At 53.5% G+C, this 16,797-nt stretch overlaps 1 protein-coding gene across 2 annotated transcripts; it reads left to right on the top strand.

Annotated features, from left to right (window-relative positions):
* The first annotated feature begins 2,311 nt into the window (after positions 1–2,311).
* Positions 2,312–16,736, top strand: EGFL7 (EGF like domain multiple 7). 2 transcript variants are annotated; one of them, XM_042830594.1, is made up of 10 exons: positions 2,312–2,394; positions 5,736–5,804; positions 10,008–10,194; positions 11,428–11,550; positions 11,640–11,752; positions 12,510–12,605; positions 13,687–13,851; positions 14,571–14,635; positions 14,920–15,082; positions 16,558–16,736. In XM_042830594.1, the coding sequence occupies exons 3-10, from the start codon at positions 10,115–10,117 to the stop codon at positions 16,578–16,580; spliced, it is 828 nt and encodes a 275-aa protein (XP_042686528.1). In that variant the 5' UTR covers positions 2,312–2,394; positions 5,736–5,804; positions 10,008–10,114; the 3' UTR covers positions 16,581–16,736. The 2 variants fall into 2 exon arrangements, with proteins under 2 accessions (XP_042686528.1, XP_042686527.1); XM_042830593.1 differs by lacking the exon at positions 16,558–16,736 and having other exon boundaries at positions 14,920–15,324.
* The last annotated feature ends 61 nt before the right edge of the window (positions 16,737–16,797 follow it).

Raw genomic sequence — 16,797 nt, 5'->3', positions numbered from 1 at the left:
GCCTGCCAGCCTCCCAAGGCTCTCCCACATGGTGAGAAGTGCTAACGAAGAAATAAATCCTATGGCAGCTCACAACGCCTAAAATTAGCAGTTAAATTTATGCAGGCAGGTTTCATGCAGGAATTTAAAAGCAGTCCATGGGTGTTGGATGAGTAAGCAGCAGAACATCCCTGCGGTGGGACTGGTGCTTTTGTTACCCACAGATGATAAAACAAGCAAAAACAAGCAAGGGGCAGTAAAGTAGTTTTTTCCACGGAGAATACAGGAAGGGGGAAGGAAAGAGGACCTTGAGCTGTCACTCAAAGACTTGGAGCAGCCCAAGCCTGGAAACGCTTGGTGCTATGCTCCTGAGGCTGCTCAGGGCTGGAGGTGAGGCTGGGGTTGGGGCTGGCTCTGCAGAGGAGAAGCAGTGCCCTGAGCATGCCTGGGTTGCCTCATGCTCCCCGCACTGCAAAAAGCCGTGCAAAGTGAATGTGGAGATTTTGTCAACTGACTTTGATTGCTGCTTGATGATTGATGCTGTTATTGAAAGCGCTGAGGGGATCAGTGTGGGCAGGAGGTATTCATCTGGAGTCCGTCAGCTGAGGGGAGAGCAGCATGCCATGCTAATTGGCTGGTGCTAATGAGGAATCTAAAGCCTTTCTGTTCCTCTGCACAATTCACGCCTGACAGGCCCTGAATGATGCAGGGCTGTTGGAAGAGCACGTGTCCTGGCTTTGTCTTCTTGTGTGAGCCATGCTCAGCCTGCAGTGAGTCCCAGCACCACCTCACCACTACTAAAATGTCCCTGTGTTGTGGGCTGGGGTGGCTGTTGGGGCTGTGTGTGCTGGCGGATGGCAGCAGCAGGTCTGGAGATGCTGGAGGTGTGTGGGTAGAGAGAGGCTGTGAGTAAATGCCAAATGTAAATCCACCCATTTGTCTGGCCCTACTGCCTGCTTCCCACTCCAGCAGCTGAAGGCTGAGTAAATACGAAGCATTTTCCACACATCCCATCCCATCCTTCTCTGTCGATGAGCTCAGAGCACTCCTGCATGTGGCCCTGTGTGCAACAAATGCCCCAGCAATGAGGGCAGGGGACACAGGAACAGCGGCATAGGGCCAAGCAGTGCTGTGGCTGATAGAGGCTGGGTCTCAAATTGTCCCCAAAGTTCAGGGGTTTCAGTCTGGAGGAGGTGGGGAGAACCTCCCATGGAGTCCTTTGGTTCGCAGTACAAAATCACCTATTGCTGGAAAGAATGATGGGCAGCAGAAAAATACCCTTTCTGCCAAGGAAAACAAATGGGGTCTTTCTTTAGCCATGCATTTATATAAATAAACACAGGAATATTTTGCAAGCCCTATGGGACTTGCCTGGAGTAGTATTTTGCTGAATCAGGGTGGGAGTCATCCTCCGTTGTTGAGCCTGCGCAGGAGCATGGCCGCTCTGCCTGGGCTGAGGATGCAGTGAGATGTGGGCTGTGTCCACGGAGCAGGGCAGATGGGGCAGCTCTGAATTCCTCCTGTGCTCATGCAGAACCATACGCACGTGGATCAGTGGAAATCGCAGCACGCTTTGCTCCAGAACAGCCAGGTTTTTTTTTGCACCCGCCACTGCAGGGACCATTTTTGCTTTCCAGTGAGTTGAGTGGCCGACGCGGCGCTGCGCCATTCTCATCCCTGACGCAGGGATCACATCGTGCTGGGATGAACCAGCCCAGAACTGCCTGGCTGCTGATGGATTTCAGACCATCCACAAAAAACCGGGCTGGTGCCGCACACCAAGATGGCCGGCCCCCTGTTGGGAAGATGGCCGCTGGCCCTGCCACGTTTGGCACGAGCCGAGGGTGCCCTGATGCGGCGGGGATCCCCGACGGTCCCCTCTGAGCGTGGTTGTGACGGGGAACAGCCGAGCTGCACTGTGGGCTGCAGGGCTGAAGGGCAGGGGCAGCCATCTTAGATCCGTGGCTGTACTGTGGGTGGGGGCCCAGGCGGTGGTCAGCACCTCCTCGCCGGCCTCCCGGCCCTCCCCTCTGCGCTGTGCCCCCACCTCGGGGGGCTGGCAGGCATGGCGCAGGGGTGCCGCCCCACAGCCCCTCTCCCCTCTGGGCCCGCGGCGGCCGTGTTTGTTCTCCTCACAACGCCCCGTTATCAGCACACAACACACACAGGAAGTCCTGTCTGGGATTGTCCATCCCCGGCCTGATTTATACAGGAAGAAAAGCATAAAAAGCCGCCCTTCCACCTCAGCAGCCACCTCCTGCCTGTGCGCGGCCGGCGGGCGGCCATGCGGGGGGTGACAGGAGGGTGCCCGGCTCTGGGCCCAGGGCAGCCATGGGGGGATGGCAGCCGGTGGCCACGAGGCAATGTGGCAGCGGGGCTGGTCCCAGCACGGCGAGGGACAGCAGGGCACTGCAGGTATGGGGTGAGCTGTGGCTGTCACAGCAACAGCGACGGGTAGGATGGAGAGGGTCGGAAGGGCTGTGGGGCTGTGGGTGGCACTTGCCAGCTGAGAGATGTCCCCAGTGCTGGTTCGCCAGCCTGACCTGTAGCACTGCTATGTATGGATGGATATTATATATATATATATGTATAAAAGCATATATATGCTATATCCAACCCACGGGATGGAGGGTTCGTTTTATCTCTGTGCTTGTGGAGGGAGGCTGCAACACTTGTGCGTGTGATTTCCACCTTTCTTTCCATAACTCCTTCTCTGTTTCCACCTGCGTGTCTCTGAGCACCTCCGCTGTAACACATTACAGGGCATGTTACGCGGGGCTCTGCCAGGGCTGATGCTGTGAGCCTGGAGCGTGCCAGCAGCTCAGCAAAGCCTCTGGAATTTGTAACCATGGGTGTTATGTGTGCTGTTTGAGTTACCCGAGGGTCCTGCCATCCTCATCTGCGGCATTACGCAGTGCAGGCAGGAGGTTCAGTTCCTCACCTGAGGTGTTGGGGGATAAAGGCTGGATGCGGGTAGGAGCAGCTGGGCACCCATTCACATGAAGCAGCATCGTGCCATTGAATAGCTCTTGACAGGCACAGCCAAGCATGCCTTTTCACAGGATCTAACATTCGCAGAAGAAATAATAAGATTTTGCAGGGAGTAAAATTAATGTGAAGCTCTGGCATTGCCTGGGGAGCAGTGCAAGGCAGAAGCTCGGAGGCCCTGAGCCTCCCTCACAAACCTGCCTCGACTCTGGGTAACAGTGGGGCTACAGGTGGGCACACACCTCTGCCCTGCCAGGCCCTGAATGTTATCCCTTGTGATCCTTGTGATTCCTCCCATCACTGAGTCAGTTTCTCTCTATGCTTCTGAGCTATCAGTCTGCACTACTTTTCCCTAGAGGTAAAGAAGAGAAATTGAGTCTGGGATGCAGGCTTATTTGAGCCATTTCCCAGACTCTGATGCTGCAGATGGGTCTGGCTCCAGGGAGACAGATTTACAAACTGCAACAAATTAGTGTAAACGAATCTGACTCACAGTCACACCAGCAGCAGAACTGCATGCAGAAAAAAGATTTAACTTAAGCTTTCAGGGCAGGCAGAGAAAGACAAGGAAAGGGCCTTTGCAAACAGAGGAAGGTAATAAAACCTGTTATTTAGTTCTCTGTCCCCTCTCCCAACGTAAATGTTATAGGTCTGCCCATCACTCAGGAGGTGATGGCAAGAAGGAGCTCCGCTTGGCCCATTTCTGGAGCTGTAGTTTTTCTCTTGATATAGAAGGATAATTACAGCAAAAAAAAGCTGTGTAATGCCACGCTCACTGGCATGGCTGTGATCAAAGGAACCAACTGAGCCATGCGTGCTACTTGCAGCCATTCCCACCACACTTTCTGTGCGCTCCTCAGGGAGTGATTCACTGGAAAAATGCAGAGGGGAGAGCTGGGGCCATTCCCCACTGACTAACGCCAGCTTTTGCCAGGGAATTTTCACAGAAAGCAGCAAAATTCAGTTTATTCCTAAGTGCGATGGATCATTTCCCAGTTTTTATGCAGCAGCCATTACTGCTGCCTTGAAATGCAGATGAGAACTCATCAGTGCTCTAACGGAAAGTAAATGTGGCTGCAGGATGTTGTCCTGTTTACGCATTTGTTTTTGCATGGCCACATTTAGGTTGCTGTATGTCTCTGGTGGACTCAGGTTCTAACACACAACGTTTGTTAAGCCCTTATTGAGGCAAAACAAAAATCACTTTGTGGGAATCTGATCTGGGTCATAATACTCACTGCACTCAGCAACTGGTGACGAGAGACTCAGTGCTATGGGCCAAGCACTTTTCTTGATTTGACCTGCTTTGATCCCACTGACATCAATGGACTCCACTAGATTTCCACTGAGATAACTGATCTGCAGCTGACGCAATAGAGAACAATATGGAACATAATAGAATAGTGGGAGGTCTTTTTCCTTACAGAACTCTGCAGAACAGGGGCTGCTCCGGAGCCTAAATTTCAGTGTAACATTTACAAACAGCTTTATGAAAAGCCTGAGCAAAATAATTTGTCCTAAGACAGAAAAAGCCGATTCCCCTTCTTTTCGGAATCACCAAAAGTTCCAATTCCTTCAGCAAGAAGCCCCAGCTCTGAGCCAGATCCCCATGGAGGCCAGCGAGAGACCACTGTGCACAGCAGGTACAGGGTCAGCCGTGCCTTGTGGTAGCTGAAAGGTTTTGCATCTGTATGTGTGTCACTCTCCTGCCTTTCTCCCCTTCCATCCATCCATCTCCAGCTGTCACTTCAGCACTTCTGGCCCCTGAATGTGAGCACACTGCAGGAGGGTCGGATCTGGGACTGGGTGGCAATTCTACCTTCTGGCTCACCTGGTGTGTGGCTAGAGACCTGCTCTGGGTGAGGCACCCTGTAGCTCGCACTGATGGTAGAACCAGTGGGAAACGAGGAGATTGAACACTGTTAAATCTAAGAGGGAGGTTGGCCAGAAACATTTCTGCCTTGGCCTGGAGACAAGTATTAATATTAGATGTCGTGGGAGTATGCTTCTAAAGTGCAAGGGAGAAGGCTTTGGAGGAAGCAGGGAAACTGCCTGTCCAAGGAAGACTTCAGATTCAGGCAGACGTGCAGCTGCAAACCAAAACGCCTTACTGCCACGGTGAGCAGCTCATCACACCGATGTTAGCTGAGCCAATTTCTGACCTTCCCCTGCTCAGAGCTGGTGCAACATCACTGCCTTCAAGGGAACTTTGCCAGGCTATGTCCTGCGGGATTTCCTCCCAGCATGATGAATATTGGCATCCAAGGCACTGAACCCTCCCTAGGAGTGGACGATTAAGGGCTCTTTTAATGGGCTATCTGCAGTTCTTAAGCAGATAACATGGGCTCTGGCTTGTGCAAAGATGTGGCCAAGTAAATGGAGCTGAAAAGCAAACATTTTGTAACTCAAACAATTGCAGAATTTTAAAATAATGCACTTCAGGAATTGTTGTGGAATGGTTGAGAGGGTGATAACGGAGACAGTGAAAGCGCTGTGTTTAGTAGTCCCACACTGAGGGATCTTTATATGAGCACATGGAAATGCTGCAGGTGGTTGAACACAGTGCTGGGGTACAGCAGCTGGGATCCCAAGTGAGAGGAAGGGAACTCTGATATAACTGGGGGGTGTCAGCAGGAATGGGGCACCCCACTTCTCACCGAGCTTTGTGAAGTATCTGGGACCCCACAGCAGGTCCCTTACGGGCTGGATCACTGATACCTGCCTGCAGGACAGAGGGAGTGTAACCAGGGGCTTTTCTGTTCCGACAGTGAGGAACCAAGATGCTCCTTAAGGAGAGGAGCCACGCTCGGGCCGGGTGACGGAGCGCTGCGGACAAGGTGAGTGCATTGGCTGTGCTTTTAGACCCTGTGCTTTCCATAGAGCCAGACAGAAGCTTTCCATCTCCCTCTGAGCACGTTTTGCAACTATTGAGCAAGTTGAGTTATCAGGCACCATTCATCTCCCCCCATAAACCAGAAAACAACAGTAACGCTTTCTGCACAGTGAGATAATTACTGTCCCTCTGAGGCTCTTGGGAAAAGCTGCCTGTGCTTCGCGCTTCGGAGATTACGTGAGCTGCAATCGTTCCCCAGAGGTTGGCTGAGTGAGCAAACTGTTCTGTTTCCTGCTTGTGCAATGTACGATGCTGTGTAACACGGCGCTGCGCTTCCACCAGCAGCCAGCCCTCCCCTCACTGCAGGCAGTGCTCCTGCCTCCGGATCCCATCGTCCTGCCTGACAGTGGAGCTCCATCTCCACCAGCACATCCCTGAGCTGATTCCCAGCTGTTCCACTCTCTCCCCTGGGTAGAACATGAGCAAAACTGCCACACAGGCCCATCTGTGGGTCCCCCAGCACACCTCGCATGCAGCGGCTTTGCTGCAGGGCGCAGCACAACTGGTGGCAGCTCCGATTCCACGGGGAAGCCAGCGAGCTCAGTTGCTCTTTCGCAGCTATTATTGTTTAACTGGTAAATGTTTCCTTTAAATGCCTACATGATCTCAAAAAAAACAAAAAACAAACAAACAAACAAAAACTTGCAAAACTTAATGGGAACAAATATTCCCAGGAGGGTGTATCCTGCCATTCAGTTACACATCAGACCCCTGCTATCTTTAAGGCTGGTTCTGAGCACGGGCAGGCGCCTAAGTCATTTGAAAAACAATAAGCCTCTGTGCTCTAATTTCCCAGGGAAAAATGTAGACAAAACAAGTGGCAGTTTGGCACTAACCGAACTGCAGATTTTTTTTATTTGATAAATAAATGAGTGCTTAATAGCAAAAGCCTGCGGGCAGCCGGGGGACCGATCTGCCTCATCGGTTCCAGGGCATCCAAGGGAGCCTTCAAGCGTCCCAAGGGCTCGCAGGGCTGATCCCTGTCCCGGCAACTCACTGCACTCTCCTGCAGGAGTTTGCTGTCGGAATGAGCTCAGGGAGATCACCGGGGCACGGTGGGACCCCATGGAGCGATGTGGTGTGTTGGGTGTCCAGGGGAAGGAGATGCAGAACCAGACACAGTCCTTATTAGCACAGAGAGATAAATTTGCCCTGGTCAACTGCACCGGTGACGGGAAATTTCACGGTAGCCTGGGAAGGGCTGGGGGCTTCGCAGGGATCTCCCTGCCTCCCCGTTAATCCCCTGCCCACCCAGGAGAGCCGCTCTGCAACGGGGTCGGGGATCTCGTAGCGCGGTGCGGGGCCGCCCGGGCGCTCTGCAGGTGAGCCTGGAAGCCGGCACAGAAGCGGCGACAGCACAGGGGCACCGCGGCAGCGCGTAACGGGGCCAGGCTGCGGCGGGGGGCTCTGCCTGTGCCGGAGCGGCTCGGCGGGGGCAGGTGGCGGGCGGCGGGGCGGAGGCAGGCGGAGGCTCCCCGGGTCCCGGCGCTTCCCCCAGGCCGGGAGGCACCGCTTTCCTCCCCGCCGGGAGCTCATTGGGTCGGGGCGGAGGGACCGGCTCGGCCCGGGGGGGAGGAAGCGCGCGGGGGGCCGCGGCGCGGCGGCGACTCCGAGGCTCCGCCACCGCCAGCGGTGAGTCCCGGCGGCTGCGGCCGCTGCCCGGGGTGGGGAGAGGGGTCGGAGCGGCGTGGGGGGACCGCGTCAGCCTCAGCCGCATCCTCCGCGGGGCGAAGCGGGCGGCGGGGGGAGCGGGGACGGCACCGCGCCGGGCTGGAGGCGGCGGCGGAGCGGGACCGGAGGGGCTGCGGGGCTCCGGGCAGAGGCCGGCCGGAGGAGGGTCCCGGGGGTGCGGGCAGGGCTCGTAGTGCCCCCGGGGAAGATGTACGTGCGGGGTTTGGGCCTGTTGTGGGCTGGGGGTGGCATCCCTGCGCGGCCGGTGTCTGCACCGTGCAGCCTCTTCTGCTGTGCACGGAGCCAGAGTCTCTCTTGTGCTGCTTCACTGCATCCAGCTCCGTGGATCCCGCTGCCCCGCACGCTCCTGTCCCTGCACCCTGCTCCCATCGTGCCTGCATCTCTGCTGCCGTCGTGCCCATGTCCCCATGCTCCATGGTGCCCAGGTGTCAGCTTGTGCAGAGAACAGCTGGAAATGTTTGTAAGGGAAAATCCATCCCCTGATGGTGGTGCCCTCCAGAAGGGTCTGGCAGCTGAGGGCACCACTGGGAGCAGAGGTTCCACCTGCAGAGGCAGGCTGTGCTCTTCCAAGAAGTGCAGCTTGTGTTATCCTTGGAGTTATTGCTTCCTCCTGAAGGGCATGGTTCTCTTGCATCACTTTGGAGACAGACCCTATCTCATGCTGCTAGCATCACCTGGAGTTTTAGCCTGGCTTTTTTGGGCAGAGTTGGACGAAGTACAGCCCGTGTCAACTCCCTTATGGGTTGTATTTTCCTGTTGGTTGCTGTTGCAAGTTAGAAAGCACAGAGGCAGAATGGAAGAGGTTCCGGCTGGCAGGAGCGGCCCCACAGCCTCCCTCCAGGAGCACGTGGCTGAGCCCATAACCAGCAAAAGCTCAGGTGCTTCTTTGTAGCTTCACGTGCTTTAAAAAAGGAATATTAGAATAGCAGTGACAACAGGTTGGAGGATCTCCTGCAGTTTTGGAGGGGCTGATTTTCACAAAATCATAAAAAACACAAGCATTTACTATCATATTTTCCACTTTTGAAACTTTATCCGGTATTAAGCAACCATAATTTTACGAACCCAGAGGGACATTCTGACTACTTGAGGTAGGACAACGCTGCTCTATTTCGAAAAGAAAGAAGCAGTGCCTGCGTTTGGAGCTTGTGCCCTGTGTTCCTTGCTTTCCCCACGGGGAAAGTTCCCATGGCGGCCGCAGGAATTCTGTGGGAGGACTGCGATGGTTGGCAGAGTTTGACTTACAGACCTCTGCAGTAGCACCGCTGGCCAGGGGATCTGTGGCTGGAAGGAAAATATGTGTCTGTGTGTAGCTCTGGAAAGGCACAGGCAGGCTGGGCTGTGTGCCTGCATCCTGGCTGCGACGGTGCCCAGCTCAGAACACAGAGCCTTTGCCTCACTGGTGATGCCGTTTGCAGGAGGGGCTTCTGTGCCTCCTTCACCTGAACAAAGAGATGCTGCTGCCTGGTTTGGAGAGGGATTTGGAGACTTACAGGTCTACGGATGAATATTCCCAACAGCTCAGAGTTAGGATTTGTCCCAGAGGAGTTTGCAGCTTTCTGGTCCAGTCTCACCCCACGTCACCAGAGGATTTTAGAACCTTTTAGGTAGCTCTCTTTATCTGCAGTTTCAGAAGATTGTTTCCTGTCGTGTTGCGTCCCAGTAAAGCAACTTCTTTTCCAAAGATTAATCAGATAGTCTGACTCCTTCTTTAATTGTCATGTGCTTAAGGTGGGATTCTTTATTCCTTCCTCCTTTAACTGCTGCCATCCGGAGGCCAACTGTTTTGTTTAAATTGGACATGTTTTTAAATTAGGCATTGTTATTGACCTTCTTCAGCCCTGCTTCGTATTTGTCCCATTGCTAGAAAATCAAAGCCTCTTTCTTTCCAACTCAGTACTCACTCTGTATACAGATGGTACATATGGCCCTTAAAGCAACTTTTCCCTGGCAAGAACTTGTATTTTAAAGAGAAGAAGATCAGATTTCAGTATGTTATATGGTGGGAAAATGCAGCTTTACAATGTTGTATGGATTAAGAAATTACAGGCCATTGTTTTGGCCTTGCTGCCTGGAATTGGCTGCATGTTTCGGAATGATGCAGGTTCTTTCTGTGCAGCCCCCTGGTGTGTGCCAGCAGGAGCCTGCCTCAGCGACGGCCCTGTCCCACATGTCCCCTGTTCCCTGTGCTGTGACCCGCTGGGTCCTGTACCCCCCTGTGTGTCACTGGAAAGCAGAGAACCTCATTCTTCTTTGTCTTACATCCTGGCAGAGCTTGCAATAAGGCACAGCACAGCACGGCCAGCCCACCCAGCACCGTGGGGATGTCTCACAGGGACATTTCTATTTCCTTAGCACAAACCTGGCCATCAGTCTCACGTCACCATACATCCCTCGGATGCCACCAGCTGGGGATGGGCACCATGTGCTCACACTGCCATTCTCTCTGTTCCAGAGTTCGCCGCTGAGCAGCAAGCCATGCAGTAGGAGCCCATGCTTCCCCCTGAGGAGTGACCCTGGTGTGTGCCACACAGCCCAGAGTGCTGCAGGACGAGACAGGACATGCGCCGAATCAGCTGCCTTCTTTCGGGACTCGCCATCATCCTCAGTGCCACCAGCACAGACAGTTTCACCCGGGTGGGGTAAGCCTCCTTTTAGTCTGCATCTCCCACATCTGTCCTCATGAGCGCATGCTGGGCCCCTCTGCAAGGCACCAGGGGCACCTGGCTGGGTGAGGAGCTGGGAGGAGGCTCTGCAGAGTCACTTCTTGGCTGGGGTCTGCTTTCGTCCTAGGAATTGGGTCTGACGCTGTCCCTACATCCCAGCACAGCCCGAGCATCTCCATGGCCAAAGGAGGTTTGGTGCTCAATGCCCCAGTTTCTTCCCCCGCTGAAAGGAGCTTGAGCTCAGCCCCCGCCCCCCACATCCAGCTCATTTTCTCCAAAGTTTGTTTTTACATTGAAATTCTCTCCTCTAGAATTAAACCTTTCACATTCTGGTCGTGACTAAACCCACAGGCTGAATTCCTCTCTCGCACGCACGCAACTTCAGCTATAGCTTTATTATAACATTTGCAAAGCAAACAATTTCCATTTAAAAACTGCATCTTCCGTAACGTTAACCAGTGAAGCTGAAAGGACTTTTCTGGAGTTAATGGAAGCCAGCTGATGTCCATGCTAATTCCCAGCCTTTTAATTCTAGCTCATAATTGAGCTGGGAGGCTGAGACGAGCATGCAAGTTCCTTGGTGGGACAGATCTGCTGGGGAATGTTGAAGAGAAAGAATCTTTAACTGATACTGGTTTGGCTGTTGGCCTTGGGAATGTTTTCGACTGGGTCTCACTTATCTTAGGAGGAACGGAAGGTGACTTTCCTCTGTCTTCTATCTTTTTACCATCAGCCTGATTCTTTCTGTGGAATCATTAATTTGTTGGTCAAAGGCACATCAGGTTCAGGGGCACAGAAAGCTCAGAAAGGAAAAGACACGTTTCAACAGTGATTGATTTTAGGTTGAAGCGAGACAGAGAATGGAAGGAGAACTACTTTGAATACATTTCCCTTAAATCTGGACCCCAACTGTTCAGGATGGAGAAAGTTTGCAGGGTGTGAGGGGGGTCAGTGCCTTTGTGCAGGCTCTGGGGAGGAAGGGGCCGTGCAGCCCATAGAGCTGCAGCTTTGTGTCGCTGCCCCTAACAGCATGAAGTCACCTCCTGGGTCACTTGGGCAATGAGCCACTGCCTCTTAAATAGCCGTGTGCAATTAGGAGTTGTCAGGCCACGTCCCCAGCTGGTGTAAATCAGCACGGCCCTTTCAGGACGATGGGGGAAGCAGCGAGTCGTTTGCCAACCATTGCCTGACCTGCTCTCCTTTGCTCAGCCGCAGGACCTGCGCTGCGGAGCCGCGGAGCCGCACAGCTGCCCACACCGAGTCCCACGTGCAGCCCGTGTACCTGCCCTACCTCACCACCTGCCAGGGCCACCGCCTGTGCAGCACCTACAGGTGGGGGAAGCAGCGTCCACAGCAGTGTGAGAGCTGGGCTGGGGGCTTGGGGCTGCCCCCTGACACTCAGCCTCATCTCTGTATTGCAGGACCATCTATAAGGTTGCCTACCGGCAGGTGTACAAACAGGTACCTCAGCCTGTGGCCTCGTGCTGTCCTGGATGGAGCAGAACCAGCAGCTACGAGATCAGCTGCAACACAGGTAACAAAGCCACCGGGCCACCCCAGAGCCCTGTTCACTTTGCTGTCCCCCAGCCCCTTGATCCTGGGTGGGTCACGTCCCAGCAGCCAGCTCTCTTGTTGACCGACACCAGTCTGATTCTTCCATCTACGTTTTCAGCATCCAATAGCACAACCAAACGTGGCTCAATTTCTGATTAATTTCTAGGCTTTCTTGGCTGCCTCAGGCCTTTTTCCCGTGGGATCGCTTATTAACTTTAGAGTTACCAGAGGATGAAGAAAGTTAGCAAGTTCTTTCCACATAAGTCAGCAGTAATGGAAGAGAAATGCTTTCAGGAGGACATTGTGATGTGCAACATAAAGCAAATGCAGAACACATTGGCACATCAGCAGCTAATCTGTCTCCAGAAGAGACATAGAGCAACACCACTCTCCTGAGCTGTCAGGGTGCAGCGTGGCCCTCCTTCACAGAATCACAGAATCACAGAATTGTAGGGGTTGGAAGGGACCTCCAGTGATCATCGAGTCCAACCCCAACGCCAAAGCATCCTTCCCCTGACCTGTGCAGGCCCCTCAGCCTCTTTCCAAACCAAGACCTGTTTGTCCCACTCCTGCTGCTCCCACCACACTCCCAGCACAGCCCAGCCCCACCAGCATGGAGCAGCCCATGCCCAGAGCTGCCACAAGGCTGTGCTGTCCTGTGTTTGCACACACGTATGGAGATAGGGGAGGAGATGTCCAGTCCCACCAAGTGATGCTGTGCTTGTTTGCCCTCACAGCTCTGTGCCAGTTGCCATGCCAGAATGGCGGCCGCTGCACCTTCCCTGGAAGATGTGCCTGCCCGCCCGGCTGGATGGGGCCTTCCTGCCAGACAGGTACTGCTGCACCCTGCTCCCCTCCTGGCCCAGGGGACCATGTTAGGTCAGCACAAGCTGGGGCTGTGCTCTGCTGTGACTGCAGTCAGCAAAGGGCCTTCAGCAGAGCAGCCCTCACACACGTGGGGCTGTCCCAAGGCTGTGTATTTACAGTGACCCATCTCCCAGCCTTTGTAAACTCTTGCTGTAAACGAAGACGCTCATTTGCTGCAGAACCTAAATCTGTAAAGCAAAAAGATCCGGGGGTGGAGGGGAAGGGCTCCTCTCCTGTGCGAGAGCAGCCTGATGCCTCACTGGAGCACGGGGATATCCAGCAGAGCACACCAGCATGGTGCAAACCACTTCCAACACTTCTCCTGGCTGTCCGCCCTTCTGTAAGGCAGAGGAGGAGTGTGTGGCACTGACCCGTGCTGGGCAGTGCAGGGCTGGGCTGAGCACATCTCTGATAGCTCCAGCTCCAGTGCTGGGGAAAGGATTTTCCCACTGCCTAGAACAGATTTGCCCAGGCGTGGGAAGCAGCTCTGCTCATTTTGCTTTGTGGGAACAGCTTTAATAACTCCCCCGTGTGAGGAGAGGTTACTGGGTTTTATACACACTTGAAAGGCTGATAGCTCCTCACCACGGCTGGCTGGAACCAAAACCCTGACCATAAATCCAGGATGAGAGCCAGACACTGAGAGCAGTGATATGGAGCTGCCTGCACCCCTGTGCTCAAGGATGATGCCTTCTCTGGCCAAAGTATGGGCATTTCTAAGTTTATCTTTGGCTTTTTACCTTTAGGAGGGTGAGAGGGATGTAGGAAGGAGGCCAGATTTTTCCTCTGGATAAATAAGTAATATGGGTATCCTATATTTACACCAGCATCTTCTTAGTGTGCTCCTACCCTGTCTGAGGGGCACCCACACAGCTGCCAGCCAAGTTTGGGGAGAGTGATCTGGGCCTTGGCCCATCACATCCCCACCCTGAGGATGTCAGTGTGGCTTCGGCAGGGGGAGCAGCATCTCTGCTCCATCTGCACCTCTCTGCCCCTGAGCATTTTACTCCCAGCCCTGTCCTCATGGAGCCACCCCTGTGCTTTCAGATGCAGATGAATGTGCCAGCCGGAGCCATGGGTGCAGCCAGCTCTGCGTCAATACAGCTGGGAGCTTCCATTGTGCCTGCTGGGATGGCTTTAGCCTCGCTGCTGATAACAAGGCATGCCAGCCCGTGGTGCCAGGCCCCGAGCCAGGAACCTTCAGCCAAGCAGGTAACTGCCCATTGCTGCAGCATAGTAGCAGCTGCCTGGGGGCTTTGGTGAAACCTGGGATTAACACAGCAGCACAGGATGGCTAAAGAAGGACTGGCAAGAGCTAGAAGATGGAACAAAACCTGCCTTGTGCACAAGCCCAGGCCCTGCAGGGGGTGACAAAGCCTGGCTGTGGTGTGCGGTGGTCAGGGCTGCGGCTGTGCTCTCCCTCATCATCGTCATCCTTCCTATAGGGCAGATCCATCCAGATCCACAAGGAGCATCAGGAGCTGCTGGTGACGGCCCATTATTACTTTTGGTACGCGCTGTGACACTTCAAACTCGTACCGTGAGTAATAATGCGCTGTGGTCAGCGCTGGCATCACGTGGCAACACCTGGGAGAGCCATCTGCCTGTCCCAAACACCACCTGCTTTTGTCACAACTCTACAGCGGAGCTCGCCTTGGGACAGGGAGGACATGGGAGCTAACTCATCTTTTGGCAGCAAAGGCATGAAAGGATATTTTGTCCTTTAAGCATCACCCCACAGCCTGAGAAACTCCCTCACTTTATTCTAGGTACTGCTGTGCTTGCAGTGGGCATTGCATCCAGTTCCTGAACCCTGAGATTCCCATGGAGGGGAGCACCAAGCAGCACTGCTTATCCTGAGCCCAGCACATCCCACTTCACCTCAGGCAATGGACTTTCACTAACCAACCCATTTGGTCCTTTTTTTTCAGATCCCTCCAGTGAAATGAAGGAAGAAATGAAAGACCTGAAAAACAGAGTGGAAGCACTGGAGCAGGTGTGTGTTTGATGTCCCCATCTGCCCCTTCCTGCCCTGCCTGTGGCCACGTGCAGCCAGCTCCAAGCCCGGGCTGCGCACAGCCAGGCTTTCCCTCCACCCCTGCTCTATTTTTAACACCACGCTGACCTCAGGCAAGCAGGGAGCAGGCAAGGATCCCAGCTGGGCTCCACACTGCAAGCAGAGCCTCCCAGCAGCTCTTCCAGCCCAGCAGCCCTTCGAACGCAACCAAACATTGCGCTGAGGCGCCTCCTGACTGCTCGTGGCTCCTCTTCTCCCTGCAGAAACTCCAGTTGGTGCTGGCTCCCTTCCACAACCTCATGCCATCTGCACCAGAGGACGTTGGCACAGACCCCATCAGCCGACTGTCCCACTCCCTCCAGCAGCTGGACAGAATTGACTCCTTGAGCGAGCAGATCTCCTTCCTGGAGGAGCGGCTGGAGACGTGTAAGTGCCTGCAAAGAGGAGGGGTGAAGCATTGCACTGTCCCCATTTTCCCCCCACACATTCAAACACCACTGACACAGCCTCAGACCTCAGTGCCACAGCTTTGCTCGGGGCTGTTTGTGCCACGGATCTTGGCTGTGGAGAGCAGATGCAAGCCAGCAAGATCAGTAACACATATATCACTATTAATCTTGATCTTCCCTCAAACTCAGCAGCCTGTAATTAATAAAAGATGAATTGGCAAAAAAAATGGCAAACAACCCATTAGCTTCATTCCAAAGCTGTCTGTTTGGCTGCACCATCTGATTGCGCTCATAGCAGCCAGAGTAAGAGAGGCACATGGAAACAGGGCTGTTGAGCAGAAGCAAAGGGAGGCTGCCTTGAGCAGTGGGGCACATCTCACAGCACTCTCACCAGCTCTCCCCCCTCTCTGTAGCACTGTAACTTAGTCCAGGATGAAAAGCCCCAAGTCTTAAAAACTTAACAGTGCAAAAAGTCAATCAGCAAAGTTTAGGGAGCGTGCCCAAGTTGGCAGATTTATGAGCCTGGGAAGTTTTAGGCATGTTTCTTCTTGAAGTCTATAGAGCAGCACTTTGTCACGCAGTGCACCACAGAGGTGCCTTAAATAGTAGGCACTGAGTGGCAGCAGCCTCGTGCTAAAGGCACAGGGATTATGTTGCCTGTTAAGAGGAAGGGACAGGGAGGTTTCAGGGCATACCCAGTCCCAGTTCACTGCTTGTGCTAATGGCTTAGGTATTAAAAACTTCAAAGAGCTTGCTTGAAGCTGCAAATTGACGCTTAAAGAAAAACTCAGAAAGGGGTAATTACAAAAACCTGTAAGTGTCTCAGTGGGCCAGGCTTCCTAGCATTGCCCCATGCTTATTATTAGTGACAGCACTGAGGAATGGGAGCAGCATCACAAGGTAACGTGGATTTGTTCCAAGGGATGACTCCAAAGTCCTGTATTTAGCTTCTGCCAAGCCTGTTCCAGCAGGCAAAACTTGCCTTTGTCCCTCCCATGTTCTTGGAAGTCCCTGGAGGATACAAGACTGTTCTGTTGTACTGCAGTGAGTGCAGAGCATCAGCTGCAGCTGTGGTCAGGACAGCCCAGACCCAGCTGGCATTCTTTTCAGTGCCTTCCCTGCCTTGAGGTGCTATGCATAGGCTTACCAGGCTCAGAGCCAGCAGGATGGAATCAGCAGGGGGCTGTTTGGCAAAGGAAAAACAGTAGAGGTAGATGACTTTTATAGGTGCCGAGGTCAACCTCATCTTTCTAAGGAGAAGAGACAGCAAGATTATTTAGCATGTGAGAAGACAGGGGAGTTGGTTACAGCCAGCACAGAGAACCTGCTCTTCTGTGCCCATTGCTGTGTTGGTTGGAGGTGCCACCACCACACCAAACCCTGGCTAACAACAGTGCTGGATTATTTACTTTTTTTTTTTTAATTATTATTATTATTTTAAAATCTTTCCAGGTTCCTGCAAGAATGAACTCTAGCTGAGCACCCAAAGAATCAGAACAGGCAGACTGTATCTGTACTTGTCTCTCTCTCCAGCCCCAGCCTGGGGCCGAAGACGCATCATCTCCAGGAAGACGCAGGGTAGAATGACAAGGCTGGTTTCCCATCAGATTCCCAGTATTTTCTCTTCCAACTCACCAAAAGTCATGAAGTTACTTCCAAACTGGTCTTTTAACCCTGAGCATCTCACCCCAC

The sequence above is a fragment of the Centrocercus urophasianus genome, unplaced genomic scaffold (assembly GCF_019232065.1).
Source record: "Centrocercus urophasianus isolate 14NV4802_14NV808 unplaced genomic scaffold, USGS_Curo_1.0 seq_34, whole genome shotgun sequence".
NCBI classification, from domain to species: domain Eukaryota; kingdom Metazoa; phylum Chordata; class Aves; order Galliformes; family Phasianidae; genus Centrocercus; species Centrocercus urophasianus.
This window is presented reverse-complemented; position numbering and strand designations above follow the sequence as displayed.